At 54.0% G+C, this 16,133-nt stretch overlaps 5 protein-coding genes across 5 annotated transcripts; 2 read left to right on the top strand and 3 right to left on the bottom strand.

Annotated features, from left to right (window-relative positions):
- Positions 1–2,282: 2,282 nt before the first annotated feature.
- A1O7_04742 (histone H2A.Z) lies at positions 2,283–2,949 on the bottom strand (the record flags this gene model as incomplete). Its single annotated transcript, XM_007758752.1, has 3 exons — positions 2,283–2,530; positions 2,590–2,659; positions 2,848–2,949. The coding sequence occupies 3 exons, from the start codon at positions 2,947–2,949 to the stop codon at positions 2,283–2,285; spliced, it is 420 nt and encodes a 139-aa protein (XP_007756942.1).
- A 1,330-nt stretch (positions 2,950–4,279) lies between these two features.
- On the bottom strand, positions 4,280–6,193 carry A1O7_04741 (uncharacterized protein; the record flags this gene model as incomplete). Its single annotated transcript, XM_007758751.1, has 3 exons — positions 4,280–5,199; positions 5,251–5,761; positions 5,816–6,193. 3 exons carry the CDS (start codon positions 6,191–6,193, stop codon positions 4,280–4,282), a joined length of 1,809 nt encoding a protein of 602 aa, XP_007756941.1.
- A 2,166-nt stretch (positions 6,194–8,359) lies between these two features.
- On the top strand, positions 8,360–9,307 carry A1O7_04740 (uncharacterized protein; the record flags this gene model as incomplete). Its single annotated transcript, XM_007758750.1, has 1 exon — positions 8,360–9,307. One exon carries the CDS (start codon positions 8,360–8,362, stop codon positions 9,305–9,307), a length of 948 nt encoding a protein of 315 aa, XP_007756940.1.
- Positions 9,308–10,036: 729 nt separating this feature from the next.
- On the top strand, positions 10,037–12,506 carry A1O7_04739 (uncharacterized protein; the record flags this gene model as incomplete). Its single annotated transcript, XM_007758749.1, has 2 exons — positions 10,037–10,518; positions 10,571–12,506. The coding sequence occupies 2 exons, from the start codon at positions 10,037–10,039 to the stop codon at positions 12,504–12,506; spliced, it is 2,418 nt and encodes an 805-aa protein (XP_007756939.1).
- Positions 12,507–13,254: 748 nt separating this feature from the next.
- On the bottom strand, positions 13,255–14,977 carry A1O7_04738 (uncharacterized protein; the record flags this gene model as incomplete). The annotated part of the gene is made up of 5 exons (XM_007758748.1): positions 13,255–13,777; positions 13,830–14,023; positions 14,099–14,500; positions 14,557–14,571; positions 14,639–14,977. The coding sequence occupies 5 exons, from the start codon at positions 14,975–14,977 to the stop codon at positions 13,255–13,257; spliced, it is 1,473 nt and encodes a 490-aa protein (XP_007756938.1).
- Positions 14,978–16,133: the final 1,156 nt, after the last annotated feature.

Genomic DNA, 16,133 nt, shown 5'->3' with positions numbered 1-16,133 from the left:
GACGGCAATAGGGCAGTCTCCTTGCACCACCTGTGGGAAGGAATTCATAGGGATCGTAGTCCCCCGTGAGCTCGTTGTATATATGGTGGATGTTCGGGTGGGGGTTCGGATTGGGACGGCCCCGTCGATCACTGTGACGAGGAGGACTGTCAATGCCAGAAAAGACAGCGGACATGGCGTGGGACAGCAGTGGGTCGCGCAGGCTGCGCGAAAGGGAAGGGAAAAGAAAGTCAGCAATCAACCAAGCGCATTATATTGCTGACCGTTATCTTCGCGCCCAGTGCGACCCGAAAAGAGCAGAAGAGAAGAAGAATAACTGTCAATTGGGTGGTAGGCTTACCCGCTTCTGCCCCGACTTCGACCGCGGCCACGACGTGGACTTGGGCTGTAGCTTTCGCCGCGGGTCGAGCCTGAGAACCTTACCCGGTGTCCGTTTGAGTTGGGGGTGTCCTTGGTGCTGTTTTACCTTCGAAATCAAAATCTGGTCTCCAATCCGCGTTGGAGTCATACCAATGGATGTTGCCGTGGGAGTCAGTCCAGTAACGGAGAGATCTTCGTGGCATGCTGCCTCACGCGCTGCTGTGAAGGTGTGTTGTTGATGTCTTGGTAAAGAGCTGGCCTTCGGCACTACAGGTGGCGAGGATTCGTTTCTCTGGACCCAAGCCCCTGTGTGGATAGTGCTGCGATGTGGATTGTTCCCGATCTTGAGTACGGCTGTGTTAGCAATGATTCGTGGATAGTCTCCTGTGAAAGGTCTCGAGGCTTGGAGAGGGAGATGGACATATGCTACCTTGACACGAGGCTCTGGGATGGTCTATAATATAGCGCCCCGGTGGGAAGGCTCTGTGGTTTTCTTGAGAGCCCAAGACCGGGTATCGCATCTCAAGGGATTTGTGCTGGCTTGCTGAGAGCCTATGCACTGTTAAACCAGGTGTTGAGGAGGAACCTAAGTATTCGAGAGGCTCTAGGTTGGGAGACACAGCAGGTTATTTGGTAGACTCATCGCCTTGTTACACTGTTTCCTGTGTGACCTGTAGGCGGTAGGACGTTGCTGGCATTGCCGAAGCTCAACGATCCATTTTTAGCCTGGCACAGGCTCCAAAATCCGCCAAATCGCTACTGAAACCATGACGCGTTCAAGGCGAGAGAAGACAAGTTGCACAACATCCCGAAACCCAGCAAAGCCACAAGTCCGTCGATGCTGAGGACTTTGGTGGTGTGACGTGGTTGGACCTTTGATGCGTCCATCACCGAAAATGGCTCTAATAAGGCGTGAGGAAACCGAAGCCGAGATCTCATAGAGCATCGGCATAGCGCTGTGAGGTATGTGGGGGAAGAGAGGGTACGGCCGGATTGAGGTGCGCTGACATGCAGCTGCAAGGCAGATATGCGAGGCATGTTCCGGACCAGGCACTCTGTCAAACAGGTCATATCATGACGAATCCGTAGTGTAGACGGGTAGCGGTGTGGCAGAAAAGAAGAAGCAATATACTCCCGGCAAGCCAACAGATGTTGAAGTGCTACCTATGTTTCGAGGCGACTTACGCGGCCCTGTCCAATCGTGGTGTTTAAAGAACGAAGAGCGTCGTGCAATGATGCGGGGCCTTGTTGATCGTGCAGAAGAGCAAACAATGCTCAAGTTCCGTCACACGCAAATCAACCAAAGAAGTTCTCTCGTCGGGACGTTGCTTTACAACCATTCCCAATCTTGACCACAGCAGAGTGCCACGGGTAGCGTAAGGAAGATGGCTGAGCAAATGTCGAGCAAGGATGGGACAAACAAGATCGAGCTACCGAGTGATGCTCGCCTTTGGTGCGAGTCATGGAGTCAAGTGTCGGAGGACGAGGAAGTCACACAAAGGAAGAGCGTAGGACTAAACAGGCGCGTCTGTCAACAAGCCGGCAGGCAGCACTTTAGGCAGCGGGTGCAAGCCACATGCCTACCTAGGTAGGTGTTCTCAGTCAGAAAGTATGACGGTCCGACGAAGTGTGTAAGTCAAGGAAAAGAAAGGGTATTGTCACTTCACCACAAATCCAATTGAAGTAAACTCAAAGAGGGCGACCTGCTCCTCAGTTCAAAATAATCACTGTTGACACACCCATGAAGAGCTCGATAATGGCCTCCTGAAACCCGTACTGTTCTTGCTTATTGTTGCGGCAATAGTCTTCTCCTCATTCACTCGTATCCAGGACTAGACACGGCCATGGTCCAGTCCATCGACAGAAATAGATAACGCCTAGCAGACACTGCTGGGAAGAGTTTTGATCCAGCTTGAGACCATTTACGCGTCTGCCTTGCTCTTCTTCTTCTGCTCCACCTTCAAGAGAAGCGCTCTGTTGATATGGGGAAGGACACCACCGAAGGCGATTGTCGCTCTGATCAAAGTATCCAGCTCTTCATCACCACGGATGGCAAGTTGCAGATGTCGAGGAGTGATGCGCTTGACCTTGAGATCCTTGGCGGCGTTGCCTGCTAGTTCGAGGACTTCGGCGGTCAGATACTCGAGGACGGCGGTAACATAGACGGCGGCTGTAAGATAGATTGTCAGTGCACTTGCTGAATGCCTGGGGCCTGGCTTTGAACAATACCTTTGGCACCCACTCGCATCTTGTTCTGGGTGTTGTTCTTCAGGAAACGCTTGACGCGACCGCAGGGGAACTGGTAGAAAGGGGTCAGCTCTGTGTCGGCGATTACTGCAATATCGCTGATGATCGCGCTCGTGGCAGAAAGGCGGATATGGTTCTCACGCCAACTGCGGCCTTAACGTGTGCGCGCATCGTGGCATTGATGTCGTGTCGCGCATACACAGTCTGTCTCATGCGAATCTGGATCAAGGGTTAACTCACTTGCAAGCCGGCCTTCGCGCTGTGCGACTTCTGAGGCTTGGTGGTGGAATCCTTCGCGCCAGTCGCCTTGCCTCCAATGCTCTTGCCCTTCCCTCCGGCCATAGTATCAGGTGTCGATGAAGAAAGGTATGAAGTTGTTGTGATGACGCGACAGATGTTTGGTGGATGCGACCGATAGATTTGTTGTCGACGCGTCGAGTTGTTGATGGCGGAGGACGGATATGATGGAAGACTAAGGCGAAGATGAGTGACAAAGTGAGTGGCAGGGAAGACAAGCGGCGTGTTTGGTTCGTCCCAGTGAGAAAACATGTGGATTTGGCGCTAGGCTCCCGTTGGTGGGGCACGCGAGCTTGGCTTATTTTTGACCCTCAACTGCGGGTGAAGCCAGCCTGTCGATAACAAGAAGTGACAAATGCTGCGGCACTGTACTGGAGGCGAATCTTTACCGTCGTGAGGATGGACGTAGTGACTTACCACCGATCAAGATGATCTGCTGCCAAGGGAGTGCTGGCGCCGCCTCGTGGGCGAAAGGATGTTGATGAGCAGCTCCGGTTCGTCACTGTTAGCCATGGAACTTAACTCATCAGAACATTAGCAGTCCAGGATATGCCCCAAAGTAGTGTATACAGCGACAACAGTGCCGGATCCTTAGGGGGATCTGTATAGTGCCAGGACTTAGGATGCATGTGTCAATACTCGTATATGAGATGTCCCGAGAGGTTGTGAAGTCAGTTGAGTGAAGAAAGACAGAGGTGAGAGGGGATCTGGCTTGGCAGCGATTATGTCATCAAGTAACAAGGCACACCTGGGCATTCGAGCACCCAGCGAGGCTGAGACACAACTCAACCACGTACTCCGTATTTGACCTCACATTGATCGTCGGACCTCTATTACGCGACGCTGACTCAAGAGTTTGGTAGATTGTCACTCACGAACAAAACAAGATTGATATTACTAGCAGTCTCGTGCGAAGCTCACGCCCTGATTAAAACGAGTGTATCCGTTCCATAGCCGTTTCCCTCCCAACTCAGTCACAAATCACAATGCGGAGACTGGCTGCGAAATCCATGGTAAATCCAGCGCGCAATCAGCACAACTCGGCATAATCTTCGCACAGCACTTTGATGCCCAATCCCATCATGCAGCGTGCTCCCAAGAACGCAGACCAAGAATAAAGTGTACAAGCCAGGATCAGTCATTCTTTCTTCGGGAGTCTCGTAACAAAATGCTGTATGCCACACCCGTCAAGTCCTGTGTCATTTCGTTACAACAATCTTTTCTGTAGTCCAATCGTGCAGTCGTGTAGGCTGCCCTAGTATGCGTCTAACTTTTGGAGATGTTCTGGAGAGGGTCATGTCGTTTCGTGGATCATTGACTCGTGATTGCTCGGCATCCGAGCGTCATCAAAGCAGGGGGTATATGTAAGTATCGTTCATTCGGCGATCGCAGATGCGGCCGTCCTCAATTCGTCACTGCCACGTCCATTCTGACGGCGAGTGAAGCCCAAGCCGCTGCTGGAACTGGGACCGCGCGCTTGGCGCAAAGGGTTCGTTGGTTGAGTGGTGCTCTCTGGTCCAATGCTAACAGTTCGCTTACTGCCGATGGGGGCAGTGGCTTGATAGTTCTGTCCCTCATTCCACTCGGACCCGTTTCCGAAGAAGCTTCGTTGACGGCGGGGGCTCGTCTGGGCACCGTTGTTATTAGACATTGACAGGTTTGAGAAGCTGGAGATGAGGAATGGTTCATCTCGGTTGACACCGGCGCCTGGGTTAGAGGCAGTTGGGGTCAAAGTAGGTGTGTTGGTTCCAGCAGGATCGTTCAGAGCCTGGAGACGGGCACCGTTGGTTTGCAGTGCCGCTGGAAAGCTTGCCGTGGAGGGCACTGGCGACGGGCTCCACGAGCGCAGGTCAGCAAATGACTTGGCATTGCGCAGATTGCTGTCGGCAGATCTGCCATAAGCGTTGGGGTCCATGACGTCCAGAAGGCCGACGGACGACTGGCCGCGCAGAGTGTTGAAACCAGGGCCTTCAAATGGTCTGCCATCATTGAAATCGGCCGTGGAAGACCTGCCAAGGGTCTGACGTAAGCCTTCATTGGATCCAAACGCTCCAGGCAGAGTAGGTGGGCTGACGTTCGTCCCCGCTGCCGGTCGATGGATGTGGACTTGTCGTTGATCTCCTGTGCCACGTGAGACATGCGTCAAGCCCATGTGGTGAGCAAGGGTGTGGACAACGCGGCGGTGGTTGGGTTCCAAAGTTGGAGGGAAGATGAGAACTTCACGACTGGGATCGCGTCTGAACAGCGTCATATCAGTGTAGAACTCGAGCGTCTTTGGGTCATTCATGTCCACCTCTGCAACATTTGTTAACACAACCCGCGCATGGGGAATCGAGCTCGACTTACCAGGCATGCCAGCGCGCTGTGAGAGTGGCGACGGGGTGTTTCGGGACATTGACGACAAGGAGATTTGATTGTGAAGCTGTGACTGCGGCATTGGACGGTGTTGCTCTTCTAGCTGACCACGTCGCTCGCGCTTCTCCCTCTCGATACGCTCTCGCTCAGCCAAAGGAAGCATCTTCTTGTACTCGACCCGCAGCTTGCGCCCGCTAAGGTCCATATGATTGAGGGCCTGGATGACTTGTTCAGTCTCCTGGGGCGAGGTGAAGTTGGCAAAGGCAAGACCGCGAAAGACACCATTATCGAAATGGTAGTTGAAAGCATATGGGAGAGGGAGGTTCATATCAACCATCAGCTGGACAAGCTGTTCCTTCTTGACCGCGAAGGGGATATTCTTTATCACAATGGCAGTGGGAATAAGCTCGTCATCGTCGTCCTGCGAGTCGTTGCGTCCTTGTGGACCCGGTCGGTGTCCCACAAGCGCAGGATGTTGCTGCTGAGGTTGATCATACCATAGCTGGACGTGGTCAGTCGACTCCTGAACACAACGCGCAGACTTGTGGCGACTTACCTGCTGAAGGCCGACACGACCTCGACTTGGCTTAATACTGCGCGAGGGACCGAAGTTGTTGTTTTGCGGAATGTTGCCCATGCCATTCCCAAAAGGAGCCAAAGAAGCCCCCCCTGCACTCCAGGTTTGAGCGGCGCTTGCATCGTAGGGGAAGTGGATGTTTCCAGCTGCAGCATTCTGCATGGGTGCGCCGAAACCATCTCTCATGTTGTCAAACCGCATGTTTTGCAGAGGAGCCTCGGCCCCAAACATAGGGGGATTCATGCTGCTGTAAGGATCACCGCCACTCGCCTGGCGATTCAGGTGTGGGTTGCGGTATGCTCGTGGTGAGGTTCGTTCGTCGTAAAATGCGTCGGAGGCGTTCGAGAAAGCCGCCATTTCGAGGACTGATATCCCTTCTTTTGACTGACTATTGTTTGCGCCACCTGTGGTGCTTTTAAAAAAGCCGCTAGGAAACCCAAATGTTCACAGGATTGGGCTTCTGTGGTAACAAGACGGGCAGATCAGTGACTCGTCTCGGTCTGGGTAGCAGACAGAGAACGCGCGACCGGAGAAAACTAAACGAGTCGAGGTCCAGTTATCTGCGCAGGTCGAAACAGGCTATGATGAAGAGCACGATGACTCAAGGTTCGCAATTGGAATGTCGAGGGTATCTGATATCGTCAGGGCGTAATCTCCTCAATCGTTGAAGTATCGTGGGAGGGACGTGTGAGGATTGTTGTGCAATCAAGGGCGAGCGCAGAAAACTGTCAAATTTCGGGGGTCGTGATGCCGAGTCGGGAATTTCTCGAGGTGAAGTCGTGACAACAGATGTCTAGCTCGATCAGCAGGACATATTAAAGATAGACAGGTGGCTAGTCCAGCATGTAAGACCGCGCCAGAGCAAGGTGCAGATGCGGATTGTCTACGTCGACGTGAAGGAGAGTCGAAGAGATACAGATTTCTTCAGGTGTTGTTTTGGGACAAAGAAATTAATTTAGGAGAAAGGGCAGACGACGACTCAGCGACTTGACTTGACGCTAGGGTTCCGAGCCTGGTGTGCCCGTGAGCCTGCGGCCCTGGCCCGGAGCAGCAAGGGTGAGCCCCAGGCCTCTCCAGTGGCTCCCTGGGAGGCTACTGGCTGCCGGTGGCCAACCAGACACGACGGTTTGCTGAATCTCAGATTTGACCGTGATTAAGCTGCGTCAACAGCCCCGGAAGGAACTTTAAACCTCGAGAGCCTGGAGGGTCTATGGCACCACGACCCAATTAGCAGCGCCAGCCAGTAACGGTAGGAAGGCCATAGCCAACTTTCCGCAACACATTCAGCATCTGATTCTGTCTGCGCTCGCATTGACCAGTCTGTGTATGTATCTCGTCATGATCCCCCTTACAAAGGGGAGCACCTTGTTGCGCATGAAACATCGACGTGCAGAAGCTGTCTCTGAACTCGTGGCCCACGCCAACCTGACCTCTCCTCTCCATTGCACCGCCAATTTTCCCTCTCGCGGCGGATCGCAATCAAACTCCTCCACCATCTGACTCTGCCACCCCTGTTTCTCGCAAATCCTGACATCTTTCCTAAAGTGTTTAGCTATGCTGTTAACGCTGTGGTTCAAGACTCTGCTTGCCACCATGAAATCTCGGTTTCATATCGTTCCATCCACTTGTTTGGATCCGAGCGAGCCGTCAGAGCCTTGCGTCGGTACCCCTGATGCTACTGTGTATATCTCTGCTGCGGGCTCCGCACAACCCCTTTATCTGTCCTCTTTGGGCTTACTCTCTCCTTGTGGTGATCAACTTCTCCTATCAGGTCAAATGATGTGCTACGCTGGTTTGCTTTTCAAGCAAGCTATCAATACTAGAGCTATTGGCTTGCCTCACTTGCGAGCCACCGTCTCTTGTTGACCATACGCGGAAGTGGGCTCAGTAACAGATCGCTGGACACAAGCTGTTATGCGCCCCATCAGGAATGGATGCCCTCTCACGGCAATCACTTGCGCCAAGCGAGAGAACAGGAGTTCATGTGGCTGGCGAGGGTGAGAGGGAGTCGCAGTAGGGAGATGAGTTGGCCACGCTTGTTCACATAGCAGAGACTCCCGAACGTACGTGGCGTGGTGGCCAATAAAACGAGGTGCTGATGGTCGTGAAGTTATCGAACATCGAGTGACCAATTCCAGAGGCCACCCAGGAGAGGCTTCGCTTCAGTTCCAGGCAAGCGTAGGCGGACTGGACTGGGTAAAGTTTCCCTCCCAAAGCCCGCAGGCACCTAACTGGGAACTCGACAAGCCAGGGGTAAGCCTGCGTCTCCCAATGATTTGCTTCACCATCGGATGAGCTATTTCATTCGATCGCACGTAAACCAGGCGTTATTTCATCCACGTCAATGACCACAGGCACCATCGGGACAACGCGAACAATTCAACCCGGAGCAAGGGTCTGATTTCGCTTCGAGGCTAATGCGTCCATGACACCCTTCTACTGTAGTAAGCCACGATCTTACACGGTACACAAACACACAGTATTTCCCAAAGCTGGATTGGTGCCCCCGAGGTTGAGGAAGACATGACACGCTCAGCGTTGTTCGAGAAGCTCGCACTACACGCGCCTCATTTGTCTGGCAGGCATGCGATACCCGCTTTGCCAGCTTTTATCTATGGCACAGCGTGGAAGAAAGGAGCGACATCCGATCTTGTCTATGAAGCCCTATCCAATGGTTTTACAGCAATTGATACCGCTGCACAACCAAAACATTATCGAGAGGACCTCGTTGCCGCCGGCATCCACCGGGCGATCAAAGATGGCAAGATCAAGCGGTCCGAGGTGTACATTCAAACTAAGTTCACCAGTGTTGGAGGTCAAGACCCAGACAACATGCCGTTCGATCCCAAAAGCCCGCTTGCAGATCAAGTGAAAGCATCGGTCATATCGTCTCTTCAGAACTTCAACTTTGCAGACGTTGTTGCCGAAGGAGAAGCTCAATATATTGACACACTTGTCCTCCATTCTCCCATGCCCACGCTCAACGAGACATTGGAAGTCTGGGAAACACTGGAGCAGTTCGTGCCCAGCGAGATCAGAAATCTTGGGATCTCGAACTGTAACCTCTTTACTCTGATGGACCTCTATGAGCGCGCTCGGATCAAGCCGACGGTAGTGCAGAACCGTTTCTACCCCAGTACGAAGTTTGATATTGGAGTACGACAGTTTTGTAAGGAGAAAAATATCGTGTATCAGAGCTTCTGGACTCTATCTGCTAACCCGGGTCTGGTGGGGTCAAATGAGACCAGGTCACTAGCAAATCAGGTGGGCATCAGTCCACAATCAGCCCTATATTGTCTGGTCCTTGGATTGGGCAATGTCACTGTCCTTAACGGCACAAAGAGTGTTCAGCACATGCAGGAAGACTGGAATGCTGTGAAAACCGTGAAGGAGTTTGCCCAGTCACATCCCGAGCGATGGGACGCAGCTGTCGCAAGCTTCAGGCGACTGATCGGACAGCCCAAGCCTTGAGGTCCTGAGAACCAAATGTATCGTCAAAAAGAGAGATGTCCGCTATCCATTCGGTATGCGTGTGCCCGTTTGCCTGTGTCTTTGACTGGAAGAATCGTGCACTTGCCACAGTGGTGATTGTAGCCCGCCGCAGCAGCCGAGAGGCAACGGCGGAGCAAGTCCTGGTGTTGCGTGAACCACGGAAGCCACCCGACGTACATCTGCGATGCCTGTGCTGCGTATGTCATCGGCTGCACAGCGCAACATGCAGGCCAGATTCGGCACTCCATCCACCATGATTTAATTGACCACTTCCGATTAGAGTATCTTGTGTATGTCACGCCACATGTACATAATATCTGAGAGCAAAGACTTTCGGATGCCATCAAAAGGACAAGTTGGCGACACTTGAAACCTGTCTATTCAATTTTCGGATATCATCGGAGATCAATCTTTCCCCAACATTGCAGCCCACCTTGCGCCGAATCTGTGATTCTGCACCAGTGTGCAGTGCAGCCGCAATATACCAATACCAACATACGTAGAATCACCGTCGACGACTAAGCGGCAACAGCACCGGCACATTTGCATCAGCCGCCCAGCCGCAGAAGGCGCCCGAGCCGCACGACTGTGACTGTCTGACCACGTCCCTCTGTTAGCCGAGCCGCTGCGGCTTCAAGACAAGCCCACGATCGCAATTTCGAACCCAAACTTCTGACTTGCTGTACCTCCGCATCTGCCTTCAGTACCATGGCACCTCAGGGCTTCTCGAGGAAGCGCCCTGCTCCCGGCGCTGACCCCATGCCGTATCCTGCGCAAGTGCAGAATCCCGCACCAGCATTTAACGACGGCCTGGGACAGCAGCTCTCTAACGATCAGTTCCTTCAATGGGGTCAAACTGGCCAGCCTGCCACGGTGCCATCCTACAACGACAACAGTTACGCCGTGAACGCGAGTCTGTTCCCTCAGAACAATCCTCAAACCAACCCTCAGAACGTCCCTCAGCCGTCGAACCAACTTACCCGGAGACCCGCGGCACAACTTAGCTCCCGGGTACCACAGCCGAGTCAAGATGCAAAGGGTTGGATGGACACTTCAGATAGCGGAGTCAATCCTACAGATGGCGCTTGGGGAGATGACCTAGCCGAATTAGAAGCAAGAGCACAGATCGCGAAGAGGGAGGCACAAGCAAAGAGAAAACAAATCCCGCCTTTTGTGCAGAAGCTCAACAGGTGAGTCGACACGGTCCCCCCGAGACAAGATCCACGCTAACGAGTATGCCAGTTTCTTGGAAGATGGTAGAAACACCGACCTCATCCGCTGGTCAGACGATGGCAACTCCTTCATTGTCCTAGACGAAGATGAGTTTGCCAAAAAGCTCATCCCCGAGTTATTCAAGCACAACAACTATGCCTCGTTCGTGCGTCAGCTTAACATGTATGGCTTTCATAAGAAGGTCGGGCTGTCAGACAACTCGATGAGAGCAAGCGAGAAGAAGAACAAGAGTCCAAGTGAATACTCGAACCCGTACTTCCGACGAGGCCATCCTGACCTCCTGTGGCTGATTCAGAAGCCCAAGAACGCCAGCGGCCCGGCTTCGAAGCGCAAAGGGAAGAACGAAAACGAGCAAATCGATGATGAGCTCGACGACTATGTCGAGGATGCGACGGTGCCCGACAATCGCGTCCGCACCCGACCGGGACCGTTAGCCATTGGCGGCGCCGAGGTGGCCCTTACTCAGGAACAATTCAAGAGCGTGCAACGCGAACTGGCTGCCATTAGGCATCAGCAAAGCCATATCTCCCGCATGATGCAGCAATTGAGGCGCGAGCACGAACAACTCTACGGACAAGCCGCCACCTTCCAGGATCAGCACAACCGCCACGAGAACTCCATCAATGCCATCCTAACCTTCCTCGCCACCGTCTACAACCGGTCACTGCAAAGTCACGACAACATCCAGGGCATCACAAATCTGTTTCAGAACGCAATGCCAGTTGACACCTCCACGTCAGGATCAGTGGTAGATGTTGGCGACTACACCTTCAACGACATCAACATCGATGGCAGCTCAGGGAAGCCGTTTAAGCGACAGCCTCTGCTCCTGACCAACGGAGCTGGTGCCGGGTCCCAGCAAGGTGGTCGCGCAAGTACTCTGTCGCCACGCACGACGGCGACTTCTCCCTACCCACCTCGCGCTCAACCCGTCCGCTCGGCAAAGCAGCCCTCCGTCCTGTCTCCGCAAGTGGAAGAAGTCTTCGATCCCGGCGTAAACAGCTCCAACGACAACATCCCCTCATCTGCAAGCACCCAGTCTCGCCCAAGTGTATCCGACTTGCCCTCTAGAGATATGATGTCCATGATCCAGTCCGCCAACGCTCGGAACACCACCTCGGCCACCTCGCCCACGACCCCGGCCCAAGACTTCTCCTCGGTCCTCAACTCACTGCAAAACTCCTCTAGCACGGCTCCACTTACCAAGACCCAGCGCGCCGACGTGCTCCGTTTGATCAACAACTCCTCTGGCACCGCACCAGGCTCAGACAACGCGCTCATCAACGCCACCCCACCACCCGGTCCAGCAAATTTCCATCGCCGCCTCGCGTCTACGCAGGCAGACCTCGACCAGTTGGCGAAACTCCAGGAGCAGCAGGACAAGAGCGTGCAGAACCTCACCAACCTATTGCAGCCACTCTCTCCGACGGGCAGCATCCCCGGAATTCATGACAGTCAGCAACTACCGCCACCACCGGTGGATGTCGATGACTTCCTCAATCAGATCGAATACTTTGGTGAATTTCCAAGCGAGGGAAGTGGCAACTACGATTTCGGGAACACAGGCCTGGGCGGTAACCAGCAGGGTGGTGACGGCTTCAACTTTGCGGACTACAAGGACGACGATGAGTTGTTTGCGAACTTGGACAACAACGATTCGGCTGCAGGGTTCGGGTTCGACGGCACCGATGACGTCTCACAAGGCCAATACGCAGGAAACCCTAGGGGCACAAAAATCGAAGGCATCGGTGGGTTTGACGAGCACGACGGTGGGGGACGCGTCGAGAGCGTGCCAAGTAGCGAAGTCACGACGCCCAAGAGCGAAGATAGGAAGAGTAGTTCCGGAGCGAGCATTGGGGCTAACACCGCCGCGGCCAATAGAGCCAAGGGTCGCAAGTTGAGCAACAACGAGGACGCCACCGAGAGGAAGAGAGCCAAGGCTTGACCACCTCGTCTCGTCTCGTCTCGTGTTGGTCAAAAGGCCCGAGGGGCACGATGAAAGTGCTGCGAGAGGCGTAGCTCCGTCTGTCCAAAGTGGAGGTAATGAGGCCGATGTGCTCTGCAGGGCAGGGACCTTGATCTAACGAGCATGTCGTTCGAGGGCTCGCAAGAGGAATACCCCGAGATGATTGGCCTCGTGTTCCCCATGCTTGAATATGTGGGTTGACGTCGAGATCGATTGTGCCTGGCGCGCGAGCCACAGCCAGGATGGGGAGTTTATGGGTTTGCAATTGACGTGAAATGAAACGAGAGGAAATACCCCTAGATACCCAGTCAGAAATTCCGCCGCGCCGCGCCGCCACAGTGTATGCCTGCCTGTGTGCTCATGTGCGCCAGTGTGCGAAATGAAAAAGTCCACTTTGAGATCTCGGGACTCCCTGTAATACTGCTGTACGTATCTCGATCTGTCGCCCGGATCCATCCTTGGACCTCATCGTCTTGCCTGGAGTGATCATCTGAGCATCAGGCGGCATATGTGTTGTTGGATATGTGCACACACGTGCTGCTAAAGGACGGAAGCAGTTTTAAGGAACGCTTGAGCTGTCGCTGCCAGCGTTCCCGTACTAGCATCCAGTTCGATGACGGCGACGTGCTGGATGCGTGCTCATTAACCATCCGACGTCGATTGCTCCACGACGAGATCTAGCTTTACCGCCCCTGTATCATCTCAAGGCTCCCACAATCCACGGTGCCTACTCCCTCTTCTTCAGCCTCGGGAAACTCAACCACAACCCGAGCAGCACCACCAACAACGCCAGGACAATCGGCTGCAGCACTTTAACGCCCTTACTGCTCGCAATCGCCCCAATGGCAAACGGGAACACTGTGCCACCCGTCCCACCAATAGCCATTGCAAACCCAATAGCACTGACGTGGATATGCTTGGGGAGCAACTTGGCCGCCATCATCACGCAGCCAGGGAACATGGGGCCGAGGAAGAATCCCAGCAACGCGACCGCGACCGCGGAGACGATGAATTTCGGCACGAGCCAGAACACGAGTTGCAGCGCGAGACACAGGGCCAGGTAGATCGAGATGCACGTCCTTTCGCCGAAGCGTTCGGTCACGAACCCCAGCGTCGCGCGGCCGAGGGCCATGCCTGCCCAGAAGCCGGTGCCGGAGTAGCCTGACGCGGAAGGGGAGGCGGAACGGACGCGGAGCATGAATGTCACGATCCAGCCGCCGAGGCCAACTATCCAGAATGTGTCAGAACGACTCAAAAGACTGGAGTGTCAGGAATGAAATGAAATGAAATGCTGGGCAGTACTCGCCTTCAACGCCCATGTACGTGAAAAAGAAGAGCGAGCAGATCCAGGTGATTTTGGACTTGAGTGCTTCGCGCGTGCGGCCGCCTTTTGCTTCGGTCGTGGTTTCCCTGGGGTGCTCGAGACGGTATACCGCGCCTGTCTTGCGCCAGAAGGTCACGGTCAGACCGACGAGTTCGAGGACCGAGGCACCCGCCTACGTCACTTAGCTTGGAACTTCTCGTCGCGGTTCGCGTGGCCTTGACGACCGCGTGAGGAGCACAGCACATACCATGAAGTAGTAAAAGGTATACCAAGGCAGCTTCGCATGCACGACCATACTCGTGGCGATCAGCGGCGCGAACAATGCGCCCAGCGAGTAGCAAGAATGCAGACACCCTTGCACGGCGTTGGCTTTATCCATGACGCCGATCCACGCGCAAAAGCACGCGTCTGTCAGTCCGTTGCCGAAGCCCGAGATTGTATTGCTAATGACGAGTACAGGGAACGGCGGATGTGCAGATAAGATCGCGTACGTGATGATATGGCATAGGGGAGCTAGGATGACGATCCCCCGTTGGCCGAGGCGGCTGTGGATCGAGGCATTCGTGAAGGCCGCGAGCGAGTAGCCTGCAAAGGGCGTGAGGAAGATTAACGACACGGTGGTGTAGGAGAGGTGATAGTATGTCTCGAGCTGTTATGGTGTGAGCGCCTCCATATCCCTGGCTGACAATGAACAAAGCCACGTACGTATGGAATCAGCGCCTATGAAGAAGAACCATGTTAGCATTAGCATAAGTATGCTTCCGGAATGACGGAGGTTTCTTCGTACGCCAACAGCCCCATCATTCAATCCAGTGACAATGAACGAGAAGAACGAAAACCCGAGCCTCGCGATATTTCCTTTTGGTTCGTTCCATCGCTGAACCTGGACCACGGCGTGAGAATCTGTGGGTGGTTCGATTTCCTCGCGAATGGTGTCCTCTTCGTCCGATGAGGAGGCACGTCCAGACGACGGAGCGGATGGCGCCCCGTGGACTACTCGTCGTGATAATTCTCGAAGTGATTTTCCCGGCGCTTTTAGGCTCAGCTCGAATGTCTCCCGAGGCGATGGGCCGGGCGGTTGAATTTCTTGGACGGGCGACAACGTCATAGTCTGTGTCTTGGTCATGGTGAGGGAGCACCTAATAATTAGTGAAGGATCCCTCAGAGATGGAGTACGGAGTGGGTAGCGATGGCTGAGGCGAGTAGGAAATGGCGTTGAACATGTGTGACTGCATTAGGAGCATCGGGTAGTCATGCAAAGTACTGTAGCAACGCGAATGCGACAGAAACCTGTGTCAACAATTTTCGATTCTTGTCACCTGCGTGGAGTTTTGGCGGATTTATTCTGATCAGGAAATGACGCCGCATGCACGTCGGGGAAGCGGCTTGAAGCCGACTGCATTTTGGCATCGTGGCCGATATGCAATACGTATGACGAGGGATTGAATCGCAAAAGGCGGTCGGAGCAGCTTGTTCGAGGTCGCTGATGTCCGTAATGCAGTCGGAAGGTCGTGGAGTTCGACAGCGGAGTTGGGGCAGCGACAAGTAGTACATCATCTCACTAACACTCCTCGTCTTCTTGCATACCCTCGTTGTCGCCCGTACCGGCAACATGAGAACCATCACTGTTGATTTTCAACTCTTGCAGAGCTCAGGGATCGCGGCGCAATATGCCCACGATCTGAGCAAGCATGCTTTTCGCCGTCACGGTTAATTACTCCGTATCGTGTCATGCTACACGAAATGCCTAGATGATCCCTTTGCGCACCTCGATTCCTACCAATGGACGTTGATCGATCTCTGCTCGTTTGAACGGCTGTGTGCAGTTTTACGTTCCGGGTTACTTCAAGAGGGCAGTTTTGCAGGTGAGACAACGCTCAAGCTGACAAGCTCAACACCACCAATCTCTGACATCGCGGGAACTCGCATTGTGTCGGCAAAGTTTCGAAAAATTGCAGACAGCAATACTGAATCAGGTCACGAGCTCAGTTGACACGCAACCTGAAAGTTACGTCTATTCCCAGCACAATGTTGAGCTTCGTGCTCGCTTCCGCGACGGCCTGTTTGGCTTCTGTTTGGAGCGCAGCGATCGCCGAGAACAATGGTTTCCTGGCTTTCTTCACTTGCCGAGTCCTTGCTGTGTATGTATGATGCCTGCTGTTCCTTTGCTTGCAGAAAGGACATGACGCTGATCGGGACAAATGCCTTGACTCGGCTGCGACCCTGGCCGACAGTAGGCTGTTTCTTCACGGACCGTGAACGCCGGGGTTTGAAGCTGGCGA

This window comes from Cladophialophora yegresii (assembly GCF_000585515.1).
Source record: "Cladophialophora yegresii CBS 114405 chromosome Unknown aczIN-supercont1.3, whole genome shotgun sequence".
Taxonomy (NCBI): Eukaryota; Fungi; Ascomycota; class Eurotiomycetes; order Chaetothyriales; family Herpotrichiellaceae; genus Cladophialophora; species Cladophialophora yegresii.
Note: the sequence above shows the minus strand (reverse complement) of the source record. Positions and strands in the feature narration are given on the sequence as shown.